The sequence below is a fragment of the Crocodylus porosus genome, unplaced genomic scaffold, assembly GCF_001723895.1.
Source record: "Crocodylus porosus isolate Cpor-Errol unplaced genomic scaffold, CroPor_comp1, whole genome shotgun sequence".
Taxonomy (NCBI): Eukaryota; Metazoa; Chordata; order Crocodylia; family Crocodylidae; genus Crocodylus; species Crocodylus porosus.
Genome location: NW_017728886.1, coordinates 118701073 through 118715947, shown reverse-complemented (window position 1 = coordinate 118715947; position 14875 = coordinate 118701073). Strand labels below are relative to the sequence as shown.

The window sequence follows — 14875 nt, the reverse complement described above, 5'->3', positions numbered from 1 at the left end:
TTATCAGTTTTAGTATTCTGTCTGCAGCATACCCCATTTGTTCACTGAGGCCTCCTTCCTGCAGCCACTGAAGCATGTGGTTCACTTAAATGGATGAGTCATGCAGGGCAGGATCAGGGCCTCCAGAACAGTTCAGTGGAAGTATAGCATGTTCTTGAATGGTAGAGCTGTTCAGGGCATTCTTTCCTGAAAAAAAAAAAAAAAAAAGATTTGCTTCTTAGTTTTGGCACCATTTTGAGGTTTGCATCAAAAAAACTGAAAACCAAAAATGTTTTTGTTGTCAGTGTTTTAAGTAAAAACTTTAAATGTTTACAAGAGACTAAATGGTCCCCATAACGGTTTCCCTTCTTACCAAAAAGTCACTTTCCTTTAACAAAAATTTCATTGGCACATACTTTTCAACCAGCTCTGTTATTAAGAAAGCACTCTTCCCTATCATGGAAGACTTGTTGCATTTCCCTCAAGGTATTATCCTTTTTACATGATAACAGTATCTTAAACTTCAGTGTTTCCTTTATGTTGAAATCATTTAACAAAGATAAAGCAAACCCTCTCTGTAGTTTGTATTTCTGCTTAACAGGAAAAGACGGGAAAGGGGGTTTAACCCCACATTCCCTATGGAGTCAAGATTATTAAGATGTGACCAGGCTCTCCTGGCTCGGGGAGTCTGAAGGCAGGTGGGGCAGGATCTGTGTCATTCTCTTCCTTTGAGGCAGCACATACCTAAGCAGGTATCCACACCCAATTTCATAGCCTTTAAATCAGGATGATCATGATCTTCACACCTGCCATTTCTTGCAATCACTAGCCAGAGGTGACATCACTCACCCAAGTCATGCTTCCATGTATAGGAGCAGTATAGAAGGGCTGGCTCTCCATGGGACTGGAAGCTGCCTTGTCTCATGGGAAAAGAGACCACAATGCCTATCTTCTATTTAGCCTGCCTTCCCTTGAGGGGAAGATTGGAGGGAAACTCATGCTGTTTCTTCCAGATCTCCAAATGCTGAAGAATTTGTACTCCTTCAGTTCCCTTCCCACCATTCCTATGTGTTTGTGGTAATCAAGCTGGTGGAAGTAATAGTCTTCTGTGGTGACAGAGGCTTCTCTTTTCTTAAAAAGCAGACCAAGGTGAATTTTAGCTGTCACAAAACTGGCAGGCCAATATAATCTACTTATAGTAAATGCACTTCCTGCTTTAATTTGCCAACAAATGCCTGCTGATATTTCAGTCTTTGACTTGGACAAGGGATTTGAACTAGAGGATCTCTTAGGGTTTTCTCCAGCCCTATTTTTCTATGATTCTGCAACTGTAAATTTGTTTGAGCTGTTTGGTAGGTTTGTAATGTGATCAGAAGGCCACTTGTAAAATTGCTCTAACTGGTGATCTGACTTGTGTGTGAACGCCGGAGACAAAAAGCCCACTGGAGCATTTTGATGTATAGAGTGTCTGTGTATTTTCTTCCTTGAAAGCTGGCAAACTGCTGGCCAATGGATGTGGCTGAGGGAAAGGAGTTATGGTTCTGCGTTTCGCTTTTCTCTGCCCCATTTGGGCTGCTGGGAGTCTTGAACTGTGCAACCTCAGGGGGAGGCTGCTCTATCTGTGTACACTGATGGCCTTGCTAGTACTCCTCTATTACATCTTCTACTCGGAGCCAGCAGGAACACAGGGCTTTATTTGCAACTGCCTTTACCTCTGTACAACTACTTACATATGTGCACAGTAGGTGTCAGAGCCCTCTCAAACCAGAACAGCAGCATTTTACATTCACTTGTTTTCCGTAGCTGTAACTGCAGCAAGGCGTGGCTGCAGTGAATCAGGTCAGCATCCATGAGGCCAGTCAGGCCCTCAGTATTGACAAATGTTCCTGTTTCTTGGAATTCAGTCATCACTGGCTCCTAAAAGAACTGAAAGACCATACAGTAAGCTCACAGTTCATGTTTTTTTCTTCTTGAAAGTGATATTTCATGAGACAAGCAGTTGCAGTTCTGAAATGAAGACAGAGCTGACATATTTAACCAAACAGTATCTGGCTCCCATACAATAGAATCAGAAAACACAGATAGTATCTCACTTAACCAGCAGTGTTTTTCCTGCTGTTTTATTTTTTCAGTTCTAGATGGGCCTAACAGTTGAGGGAGAGCGAAAAACCAGTGCAAGCATTTCCGCCACTGTCACCCAGAGGGTCCTCTGGAGGAGCTGCTTTTTGTCATTCTTCACTTCAAGCGAGGCTAGGTGAAAAGAGGGAGAATAGTTTTGTTTCTGACACTCTCCTACCGTTCAGTGTTGACTTACTTTGGCTGGGCAGTCAGCTTCAGTCAGGGAACTGATTCTCTTTCCAATACCTTGGAGTAACTGCATCAGTGTGAAAGGCATCACACTAGTGAAAAAAGTGATGTAAATGGAAGGAGAATTAGGTCTGTAGTCTTGGATCACAGGGAGAATCTCTTTTTTTTACTTTTTACATGGCTCCATTAATGCCTGTGTAATTACCACTGAAAGTAACTCTAGGAGCACTTGGCCAATGTTATAGACAGATCACTATCTCTGAAAGGAAACATTCAGGGTTTATTTTTAAGAGTTCTGGGCATCTCTCAAACACGATGCAGGCATGGACCTAAGAGCATCAAAAGAGCTCCATGGAGGTGCCTGGGAAACTTTGTATTCATTGACCCAAGAGGAGTAGAGAGCCATCAGAGTTGAGATCTTAAGCTCCACAGATCTTGTTTGGTTGCTAAACACTGGACATATCTGTATAAGACGCTTACTGCGCATTAGCCTAATAACACTGCTCAGTAGCATGATGCAGTCTACTGTGCAGTGTTATTAGGGTAATGTGCAGTAAATGTCACAAAATAACCATGCACCGGTGCTACTGCTCAGTAACTGCAGTTACTGTGCATTTAGTTAGTACTTTAATAAGCAAGTACTAAACTAAATGCACAGTATCTAAGGTGCAGTAATGAACGTGTAGATGTGCCCACTGTGGGTTACACAGGTACAGAGAAGTTGAGGGACTGATGATGCAAAATAAAAGGGTTAGGCCCTCCTGCCATAATATTTACACGTGGATGGTGAGGTTTAGGCATCTAGGGCTATATTTATGAGCCTAAATGTGCTTTTGGTTGCCTAATTTTAGATGCCTAAATTTGAACCTTTTGGCTTAGGTAAATTATCCAGCATCAGTCAATGAGTCAGTAGCAGAGTCAAGAACAGAGGCCAGATTTTCCAGAAATCCCAGGCCTGTGCACTGAAGCTTTGTGTCAGCAATGACAAACTTGCCGCATAGTTACTCAGAGGCTAGACTGCCATGGTTATATGTGTTTGTATTTCACACAACTAAGTAGCACAGTGCAGCAAATGTGTGGGATTTAGATGACTTGGTGACATTTTAACAATTTTCCCCAGTACCAGCATCAAGCTTTACCTTTGCATACCTTCCACCAGTTATTATTCTGGACATGCCTGTTAGAAATTAAATGGAAAACTGTTTCTCCCCCTTTCCATTTTTAAATTCATCTGCAAGAAAATGTTAGTGCGAGATTGCATATCTGTAAGATTGCCGTTCAGTCGTGAACTTATCAGGGTGTAACAATTTAGATGTAGTTAAGGCATGAAATATGAAATATCATGCTCTGGAATCCAAGAGAAAGAGCTCCAAAAACATATCCATTTTACATCTCCTATTTTTACCGTTTTTTTGGATACAAAGATTATGCTATCGTGTTCAGCGTGAAGAAATTCCAAGCTCTTTGACAAGAATTATTAAAGCAAAGTTTGCAAAGTCACGTTTCCTGACCTCCAGTCCCCCAAAACAGAGAAATACCCCAGGCCTTCAGCTTGTACAAATTAGAACCACTGACTTAGATAGTGCAAACCAGTATACCCCAGTTGGGCATCTGGTGTACTTTTTAGTGAAGTTAAAGAAGCAGACACTTGTATGCATCTGGCCATACAAATTATTTACCATAAGATGTCAAAGTGTTTGGCCTATATTTATTCTTTCTGTATCCCAAAAAGATTATTGTAAAATAGGATGCCTAACTTTGGGGTAATAATATTCTGATTTCATGCTTTTTATTTCTTATCTTGTGGATCCAACAGTTTCTTTTTAATTGGTTTTTAGAAGCACATGGCCAGAGCTTTTTATGATAGCTTTTCTCCTAAATCTTACACTAACTTAGATTGCATAAAATATCCATTACTGGACATTTTTAAGAACAGGTTTGAAAAGCACTTGATTAGTTTAGACAGGGATAATCCTGTCTTAACCAGGGGTTGAACTAGATGACCTCCTGGCATCACTTCCACCCTGTTTCTATGATTCGTTGATTTGAATTGGTCTAGTTGAAGTTCAGTGTGGACCTTCCACTTAGAAATGGATTTTGATTTTCTTATAAGCAGCCATATTAAGGCAAAGCTAAGATCAAGGAAATGGGTGCTGATTAGGAGCCACCCTTGCCAATCAGTTACATTTCTGTTTTGTAAAAAGCTCAAATGTTCCAGGTGTGTCACCCCAGTGCCTGACTCTGCTGCAGAAAAGCCAGTTCATCTTAGCAAATTGTTACTTGCAGGACTAAAAATTATCGGTAGTGCCTAAGTCCCTTACCTCCTGTTAAGCAGGGACTAAATGAAACAAAGGAGCTATGTAGTTCATGGCAAAAACAGTTTTTCCATCTGCTTACTTTCTCCTTTCCCCTATTGGACACTAAATTCTTGTTTCTACTCTTCCTTTCCTTAACCTACCTTCAGCTTTGCCTCTATAGCTGGTGACTGTTATTTCTCTCTTTATGAAACTGCATAAGAATTAGAGACAGGAAAGGTCTATTAACTCTTCTAGTCTGTCCTCTCTCTTATATTTATCCTGAAGTCCTTTGGCTACCAGTTTGAAGTGATTCATTTAACACCACTCCTACAACTTCCTTTAAGAGGCTGTTCTACAATCTCATAAGTGCATCACTAGTCCAACTGCTTTCTTCCTCTTACTTTCACTCGTTTAAACCTAGGTACCTGCCTACAAACAGTCCAAAACCACTCTTTTGTTTCTACCTTATATTTAGATACTTGTAGATGATCTTCATGAAAGCATCAATGTCATTAGGGAAGAGAAAGAACAATTAATTGAAAGCACATCCCGTGTGAAGGGAATAGATTTATACATTTATGGCTGTACATGTATACATTTTTGGCTATTTATACATTTATGGCCAAAGCGTTCATAGGGATCTGACCCATTTACTGCTTTCGGTAGTCAGGGAGCCAGAAAGCCAGAAAGAAGTACCCATATTACAAAGGGTTTGATAGAACCTATACCACCAAACTGTTGATGGCGCATTCCCTAGGCTCTCTTGGCTGTGGGAGCATACATATGGCTATTCTTAGCCATGGAAGAAGCTGCAAAGCATTGGTTAAATGAGAGCAGCTCTGATCTGAGCAGGCCTGTGGAAGGGCCAGAAGTAATAGGAATAGCTCAAAGATTACATAAAGCCACCTTCCATCTGCCTTGCCTCCAAAGTCCATGCTCAGGCATCAGTCAGGGAAACCGAGGATGTGACTCTTTTGCCTTAGGCAAAAGGGTGACAGGAAGCAGTTTCATCATTTCCTATCTCTCTCTCTCCAACTCCGGGTATTCTGCAGCCTTCATCACCACAATATATCATTTAATCAAACTACACATATTTTAATTTTCCCTTTTCTTAGGATTACATTACTGTAAACTAGGAATCACATTACCTTATGCCAAGAAAGGAGCCACTGACTGTGCAGCATGAAGCCCCAATGCTAACACTGTCTCTCATGTCCTATGACTTGTGACATGGGGGTCACCATGGTGCAATGAATATCTCATGTGCATGTAAATCAGGAGTGACTAAAGTCAGTGGCTGTGTCAGCATCAGTAAGCGCTGACCCCAGCCCAGGTTCTGTCTCATTCTTTTATTGGTTGATCAGAGAGTGATGTTTTAGGATTGTAGGATAGTATGGCTGGAAGGCACCTCACAAGGTCATCTTGTCCAGCCCCCTAGTCCAGGCAGGATCAGCCCAACTAAACTATTCCAGCCAAATAGCTGTCTAACCTGCTCTTTAAAAATTCCAAGGATGGAGATTCCACAATTTCTCTAGGTAGCCTGTTCTCTAGGTAGTCTGTTTTAATCCTAGTGGACTGAATTCCTCTCAGTTAACTCAGTTTGCTATAGTAACTCAAAGCCTATCTTTGTCATATAACATTTAAAACCATTGTAAAGGGAACTCCGCAGAAAAAAGAAAGCCAAAGAACTAATCAGTGTCAGTACTTACAGTGACTGAAAGCTGAAGCTGTAATTGCCATAAAAAGGAGGGGAATTATTATTATTATTATTATTATTAAATATGTTGCATTTGCAAGTTGCAAGAATGCTTTTTTAATTAACAACTTACTGCAGAGTCTGATTTGTTTATACCACCAAAGCTTGTACACTGCCATGGAATTTGTCCTTCTTTTCAAATCAGTGATCATAAAATACCTGAAGTGTCACAAAGCTATGTTTCGCTGGATCCTGGCAGCGGTGAAGATTCTGCAAGGCATTAAACAACTGAATTCAGTGGGAGCTGAGGACCTAAAGAGTTTTGTATGTCCAGTCTTCAAGCCTGTAGTAGATCTGTGATTAAGAACAAATCCATGTTGTGGACAAAAGTCATTTGTAGGTAGGGCTTTTTGAGCATTGAGACAATTTGTAAGTTTGACTTTGCTGTTAAACTAAGCTGTTAGCGCTGAAATAAAAATCTACTTATCTTTATGTAGTGTCCATAGAAGCAAGGAAAGCTTTCACAAAAGCTATCACACAGTTGCCTTTACAGTCTGTAAGTACATGTGTTCTAGAGTTGGATCGTTTGCATTTAGTAGCTGAAAAAAAGCATTTGTACTTGTCATAAATATCCAAGAAGGTGGGACGAACAACCCCAGAAGTCACTCCCTGTGACTAGGGACAGACATTATACATAAACCGGTTTAAGTGATCAGAAGCTGGTTTAAACCTGTAACAGAACAGATGTTCAACACACATAAACCAGTTTGAAAATGGCTGAAACTGGTCTGAGATAAGCCTGGTTGAATGTAGTATCAGACTGAACTGATTTGGGTCAAACCAGTTTATGCAATGCCTGTCCCAGACCCCTTGCTGGTCTAATATAAACCAGACTCCCTCAGCATCCTGGCATGCTCTCTGAGTTGGTCCCTACCCTCTAGGCTCCCTGGCTGAAGCTCTCACAAGACTGCAGGCTGCTTTTCCCCACTCCTTGCTAAGCAGGAATTCCCCACTCCCCTCTGCCTTGCGGTGAGGTATCTGTGTTTTAGCTAGCAGACCACATGTTGGTTATAGTCCATGCTGAATCAAGTAGAATCAACAGGTAGCTGGTAATGTCCCTGTGTTATCAGTTTCCTGCTGGGCTAATCAGAGCATCCTGCTGGAGCCTCGCAATACCCCCCTCAGCTTAGTATTGTGGAAGCAAGAGAGGGCTGTTCTAGCACCTCTGGCTTCTAGCCTGAGCCACTGCAGGCATGTGCTGACATTTCTGGGGTGTCTGCCTGGTTACAAATGTGACTTAGCCTAGCCAGGGTAAACTAACTTGCAAAGATTGAATCTATTCAGGCTCAGGCTTTTTAAACGTCTATCTCTAGCCTGTGTGTTCCCATTCAAGTTTATGAAAGATATGTCCCAGTTCTGCACTCCTGTCCTGCTGTATTAATGCGGAGACTTCCTTGGACAGCAGGCTATGTTCTGGGGTAAGTTTTAGCCATTGTAGTCATACGTGACAGTATTATTGATCAAATCTAGGTTTTATTTTGGCTGTGTTTTGCTGTTCTGGTTACGGGGCTGTATGCTTACATTATTTCCTTTATCATTAGGCAAAGAAAGTCCTCCTATAAGTGATGTCCCAGATGATGTAGATGAGCCTATGCCTGTACCTGAGGACCTTTCAACCAGTACCGGAGGACAGCAGAATTCTAAAAATGAAAGAGCTTTGGGTAAGATGGTTGATCTGCTATGTTAAGAAATTATAGTATAGTGTAGTCTTAAACAAAGCATTGTAGAGCAAACTGGCATATGAGAAAAGACTTTGGTCCCTTCATCCCATTCAGCAGAGTGAAGTAATTCAGCGCTTTCTCCCTCAGCTATGAGGAATACAATCTGAAGGACAACAGGACAAGTTCCTCCTAATGAACTAGAGAAATGTTGCCACTTCTCTAGTTGATAAAATATGACCAGTAGCATAAAAAGTCCCTAAAGGACCATTAGTTTATGAAACCCTTCTCATTCTGCTTTATGAATTTATTTTACTGTAAGTTTTGGTAATGTGTGGTCCAGGGCAAAAGCAGCTTCACTTCAACTTTGTTAAGACTTCAGTGAGCATTCAGGATTTTTTTTTTTTTGGTTCATTATCTTGGCTGTAAGGACCTTTGCTATCCACCTCTGTGGTTTTCTTCAAAATTCTCATGCTAGAGCATAAATATTCCTTGTATGTTGTAAATTCTTTTGTTGCTTATTACCTACCTTTGACCAGGCTGCTCTGTGTTCACTGTCACCTGTTGTAAGAGTCCTTTTATTGAGGACACCCTGAAAATCACTTGAGTTTCTCTTAACTGTATAATCTTCACATTGGCCAAGTTCATCAGCTCAAAGCTTATAACCAGAATTGATCTGCAAAATGCTACTGATGTTTCTTAGATATAATTGGTACTACACAATCCTATATCAAGTATGTGGACCAGCTGCAAGAATAGCATGCATTTCCTGGAGATGTTGAGGAATTTCCTTCACTAAAGGCATTCCAGAGGAGGCTGAATAAGTACCTGTCTGAGATGGTTTAGGAAAAGCACATCCTGTATCTGTATGTGGGAGTTATATTGGATGACTCTTGAGGTCTCTTCTAACCCTATGATGCTGTGATTGCTGACTGATAGATATACTTGTCCTGCTAGAGTAATCTCCATGAACCTGCCTGCAGAGCTGTTTGCCACCTGAATGGCATCTTCAAGGGGAAAGGTATTTCCAGGGCTATAAAAACAACATATCTTCTGTCTTCTAGAACTGGGAGCAGTGCCAGAAAAGATATAAATATCTCTTTGGGCAAGAAAAGGCAAGGAATATCATATTATCTTCTGTATAAGTCTGCCAGCATCCAGGTTTTAGCAGTGCTCATTGTCTTTTCATTTCCATTTGTACCTGGATGAACAAAGCTACTGGCATGGTAGCAGGAGGAGGAAGATTATAACGCCTGAGTCCCTAGTGTGGCAAAGAATATAAAAACATAGAGTAAGAGAGAGTTAATTCCCTGAGGAGCTTCCAGGATATGGAGAGAAGGATGGGAGGAGAAAAGGAAACACAGGATGGTGAAATGGTTTGCCCAGTGTGATATAGCAGGGCTGTAGTGAGCCAGCAGCAGAAGAACATGGGTTTTGTCCTAATTACCCTAACAGTTTCTTTGGTGCCTTCCCTTTGTTGAATTCTTGATCCAGCATTACTGAAAGTGGGGGTGAATCTTGAGGCTCCTGGAGGTATTTTAGCTCACATAAAATAAGTGCCCTAGCTTGAAAAGGATAGATGCACAGCTTTTTGGGTAAATTGGGCCTTCTCTTTGAATGCTTGATCCAGGATTTAAGAGGTCTGAACCTGAATTCCAAACAGTACCTCCAAACACCTATTGCTTCAAAATGTTGGCCTTAAAACCCCACAATCCTCTAATCCTACAACATATGCAGACCTGGCTTAACTTCCCTTCTGTGTTTCAGTAACTAGTAAATGAAATACCCTGTATTGTGATAAGCTATTAATGTCATTTAACTGTTCACAGATTATCTGCACTGGTCCATGATACGACTTATGTTTGCTGGTAATCCAACTGTCTCCTAGGCTTCACTACCATCCTGAGGCAGCATTGAAAAGTAGTGTGCATCAATAGGGGATTTAAATAAAACAAGCAGTTTATGAAACCTCTAACCCCATCCTCAAAATGTTAGTTAAATTTATTCATCTGTTTAGCATTTCAGAGGTGAAAAGATTAGTGTACCTAAGTGACTTTAGATAAAATTAGAGGCCTTAGGTTTTCTTAGTGTCTCCGACATTTTTGTTTCCTGGGAAGTTTAACCTCATGTTGCAGAGCCATGGGAAAGGACATTCTGAAGTTCTGTCCCTTGATGAGAAGTGCTTGCTGAGCTGAGTCACCAGTTCTTACTGCCTCCTGTACATGAGAGGTGGTGGGGAGGGAAACAGCAGACCAACAGAAACACGAGTCTTGTTGCCTGGGAAATGTCCAACAGAATCTCCTTTGTTCTTTGGTGAATGCTGTGTGGGTGCTCCAGCTTGTAGACATGATATGAGAAGATATGGTGCTGGTTGGTGCCATCCTCTTTTAAGGAAGGGAAAGTTCATCTGTTATAGTCCTGGGTAATAATGACCAATACAGAATGCACCAGCCAAGATAATCACTAGTGAATGGTGATTTTGGAAGCCTTACTTAAAACCACTTAATGTGTTGTGAGTTTCAGAATGTCAGGTCTCAGCAGTTCATGACAATCAGGACCTTTTTAAGTTGTCTCCAGATGGATGCCTAAGAAATAGAGGCAACCAGAATCAGTACTGTTAGAATGAAAGGCAGCTTTGGAAAGTTGGTGAGCACCCATCTGCTATCCTAGAACAGAAGAGCAGAGCCCTAATAAACTGTAGCCTGATCCCTCTAAGCTATTTTACTCCCTTGATCAGCAGTTTGCCCACTCCTGGACCACCATGATGCTAAGCAGCTTCCCCTCTTTAACCTTTAGGTCTGCTGTTTTGTCTACCAAATCTTCTTTCTTCCTTCTCTCCTTCTCTACCCCAAGTTTTCTTCTCATGCTATATAGGCACCTGTGACTTTTTTTTTGCTTTTTAACTCTGCTCACCCAGAACCAGCAGTCTGAGTTCCTGAAACTTTTCTTCTTAAAACCACTGGTGAGATCTTTAAATGTTTCCGAGGCCCAGATTTTGAAAGGTATCTAGTCAGTGAGGTTCCAGTGAAATCAGTGGGGAAGGTGCAGAGTTGAGCCATGGATTCTGTCTGGCTCTAGATGATTCAAGAGTATGAGCTGCACTAAAATCCTATCCTATGGTGGCATAAAAGTGAAGAGATTGCTCCCTTTTCCCATACTGAAACCGCACCCTCCCTCCCCCGTCATGGAAAAGCTGAGCTGGGATGTTTGCCACCCATTCCCACTGCGGCCATTCAGGTTTTGGAATAACATTTAAATTACTTCTGTGAACAGTCAGTGTTGAACTGTGCTTAGCAAGCAGGTACATGTTGAAGGTTTTTCTGCCCTGGAATTTGCCATAATTTGAGCCATCTGTGGCCAGCCAGTGGCTGAGGTGCACACCCCTGAGGTAGAGAGTGAATGGGGCTATAGGTCCAGGTAGGACTTACCCTAATTTTAGATAAGAATGAAGCTGCCCCCAGTGCAAGCTGCAGCTTCCTTTGCTGACACTTGAGGTTTACGTAGGTGTGACTGCATGTGAGCGAGTAGCCACAGATGGCTGAAATTAGAGGTAATGTCCAGGAGTAGACAAGCCCTCAAAAGGAGGTTGTGGGCCTAGGCGTTGCTAATATTCTGCCACTGCAGCTCTGTTCTAAAGGCAGGTGTCTCTAATGTTCACACACAGCAGTTGCTTTAGACTTGCAATTCGGAGTCTGAATGAAGGAAGCAGCACTGAAGAGAGTGGGCTCTGCACACAAAAGGCAAAAGTACCAGTTCAGCAGCTGGGGATGGCGATGAACTTGGAATTCCCAGACCACAAGGCAGTTCTTCCTCCCAAGAGGAAGTGGGGAAAACTCCTCTCCCATGGGCTGACAGCATGCTAACATGCCCAAGAATCACAGGCTGACAAGGTCACTGGAGGTCAAAGTTTTAATCCAAGGGATGACAGCTTCTATTGCAGTCAGGTCTTTCTGCTTACTTAAAAGAAACGAGCAGGAAAGTAATAGCACTATCTCTCCTCTCCTCCTCTGGTGGTACTACCTCCCTCCCACACACTGAAGAACCTGCATAAAAACCTGTTTTGGACCTGGTGTTGCCCAGACTCTGACACAGCCACAGGATCCTTCATTTCCAGCTGCTTTGTTGACTCAGAGGAGTCCATCAATGTCTTGTTGGGACTGATGCATACAATGATCATCATTCCTGGATTCCCCTGTATATTATTTCCTTAGTAGCTGGCAAATAGGCACTGAGATGCATGGGTGCCTCTGCTCACTAAAATAGCCTTTTACCGGTAGCGGGGTAGAGGCAGAGCAAAAGGGAGGGAAGGCTGCTGAAGGAGAAGGGAGGAAAGCAGAAGGGGAAGTACCCCACCCCAGATTGCAACACTAAGTTGCTGTTGGTCCAGACAGGTCTGTATTACTACATCCAACTAATTGCTATCTGGACAGTGGTGTGCAGGACTTATTTAGAAGAGAAACAGAACAAATGTCTTTGTAGTCACTGGCCCTGTTTCCTCCAGTTGGACTCTGGTAGTCATGAAGGGTGTGTGCTGTATCTCTATATGGCGTGTAACAATTTGGAGAAAATGGAAAACCAGGGTGCACTTAAAGGAATTACTCACAAGGGTTGACCTCCCTCTCAGCAACACTAATTGCAGTGCTGAGAGGAGTCCGTGAGACTTATGCCAAAAAATTCTAGACCAGCTCCATCAGAAATGCTTGGAGAAGATGTAAAAGTTCATATTTGGGATGTTCTATTAGACTTCATGAGATAATGGGATTCCTGCAGTGTCAACAGTCCAAATGAAGAAGCTTCTGAAGGGGTGGAAAAAATTGTTACTGACATGTTTTAGAAACTTTAAAAAATAGGGAAGTTGGGAATCTCCCCTCAGATACAGTCTAAAGCTCCAATTTCTGCCCCTAAATAGTCATGAGATATTGGACCTTAAACCTGCCACTGGTAAAGGACTGATCACTGCCTGCCCTGGGACCTGGGCCAGTATAAATTTTGTGGGGAAATTCCACCTTTGAAAGGAAAGTAGGAAATATTTTTTTTTTCCTGTAGAAGTTCTCTCTCATTTAAAAAGAGGAGGGCTATATGAAGCGGCTCAGGGATTTTGAATGTTAAAATAGAAATGCCAGAAATAATTTAGCAGGCAGACTGAAAGCGGCTGCAGTGAATGGTTCATGATGCATTTCATGAATGCCCATTGTCGTGTGCCTGTGAGGTACAGTGTGGACCTCCCTTGCAAAAATTCTGCTTGTCCAGTGGACAGGAGAAAGCAGTGTACTCTCAAATCTTTATCTGGATGGCTTGAAGGCAGCATTAATGTGGTGGGAGATTGGTAAATGGTTGGGGCTACTGGAGTATTGGGAAAGTGTGCCAGAGTGCCACAAAACAGCAAATACCTCAGTCAGATACACCTGCCAAATTTCAGAGGCCTCCTGCAAATAGTGGAGAATAGATAATGTTTCCAGTCAAAGGTGCAAAACTAATTTCTTATGGAAAATGTGAGGCGTTTTGAACAAAGAGGTCACTGCCATGCTGCTATAGCAGAATACTTTGTTAATCTGTGGTGCTACACAAAGCAAGTCCAGATCTTCCTGGAAAACCAGTTGGGTCAAAAGGTGCTCTCTGATACAACTACAGTCTTCTGGACCTTGGGGGCCTCCTTGAAAACAGAACGTATCGTGAACATTAAAATATTTCTGTAGTAACGTGTGTTTCATTCTACAGGCAGCTTTTTCACACTTCTCCATTTACATGGAAAAGGCTGCCTTTCCCCAGAAGGTGACAACATGCAGTGGGACTGGTGGGGAAAGCATTCATTCTTATTTCCCCAAATTCTGAAATTCATACCATTTTAAGGAACACATGCTGGTTGCCAGAGCACTGCAGAGGGGAGTGCCGTTGCACGCTGGCCAATATTACTTGCGTACAAGAGAGGAGTTGCAAACTGTTAATCTCTTTTCTTAATGGTGGAAAGCAAGCAAGCAGTGAGTTTTGGCTAAACTGGAGACAAGCACTGTTTAGCTATGTGGCTTTTTAGTACAGATACTGAGCCTGCTGATCTAATCTGCAGTTAGAGGAAGTTGCCTTTATCTATGAAGCACATCTCTTTTGCTCAGATAAGCCCCATTCTAGCTGGGGAGTTAAAATTATCTAACAACATCTCAGCCATGGCTGCAGTGTAGCTCTGACATGTAAGGCTGTAGCTGGAAGAGGGATAGCATAGACTGGAGAGGATTTTACTAATACCAGTTTGCTAATCCTTGGATTAATTTAGGAGAACGACTGTGTATGGAGAGCAGGAATGGGCTCTGAGTCCATCCATCTTCATATTCTTTGTCACTTTGTTTTAGACTTGTTGGTGGGGATTAGGCATGCAAGCTCTGACCTGTGTGCTTGTGCCCAGAGCAAAAATGATTTTTTTTTTTTTGGTGGGGGGGAGGGAGCTGTCATGTGCCCATACAAAGGCAGTACTTTGCAGCTGAGCACTAGCTTTCCTTTCCTTAATGACAGAGCTTCCTCTCATCACACTGCAGCCACTAAGATACTTTGCACTTGCTGCTGCCTGACTAGGAAAAGGGGTTTTGCAACCAGTGGGAGCTGGACTGGTGCAAGCCCCTCATGCACCAGAATGAGCTGAAACTTGCACACTAGTGAAATAAGTGTGTGGCTAATGCTGTAGGTGGCATTTTACAGCAGCATGATTTCTGTTTGGACTGATTCTTTCTTGAATGTGTATCTGTTATGATGGGGCAGGCTCACTGACTCAAGAGTAAATTGGATGCTTATCTTGTTCAAGAGTAAATTGGATGCTTATCTTGCTGGGATCCTATGACCCCAGCTGACTTCCTGCCCTTTGGGCAGGGGGCTGGACTCGATGATCTCCC

General features: G+C 42.3%; 1 protein-coding gene across 6 annotated transcripts in view; it reads left to right on the top strand.

Moving 5' to 3' along the window:
- IKZF1 (IKAROS family zinc finger 1) overlaps positions 1 to 14875 on the top strand; it is a 78291-nt gene that overhangs the window by 15061 nt on the left and 48355 nt on the right. For 5 of the 6 annotated variants that reach the window (XM_019541038.1, XM_019541030.1, XM_019541022.1 and 2 more), the window contains exon 3: positions 7881 to 8000. In XM_019541038.1, the coding sequence (XP_019396583.1) occupies positions 7881 to 8000 (120 nt within the window). Of the gene's footprint in view, positions 1 to 6766; positions 6836 to 7880; positions 8001 to 14875 lie in introns of those variants that run through there. The other variant, XM_019541048.1, reaches the window with a different exon arrangement.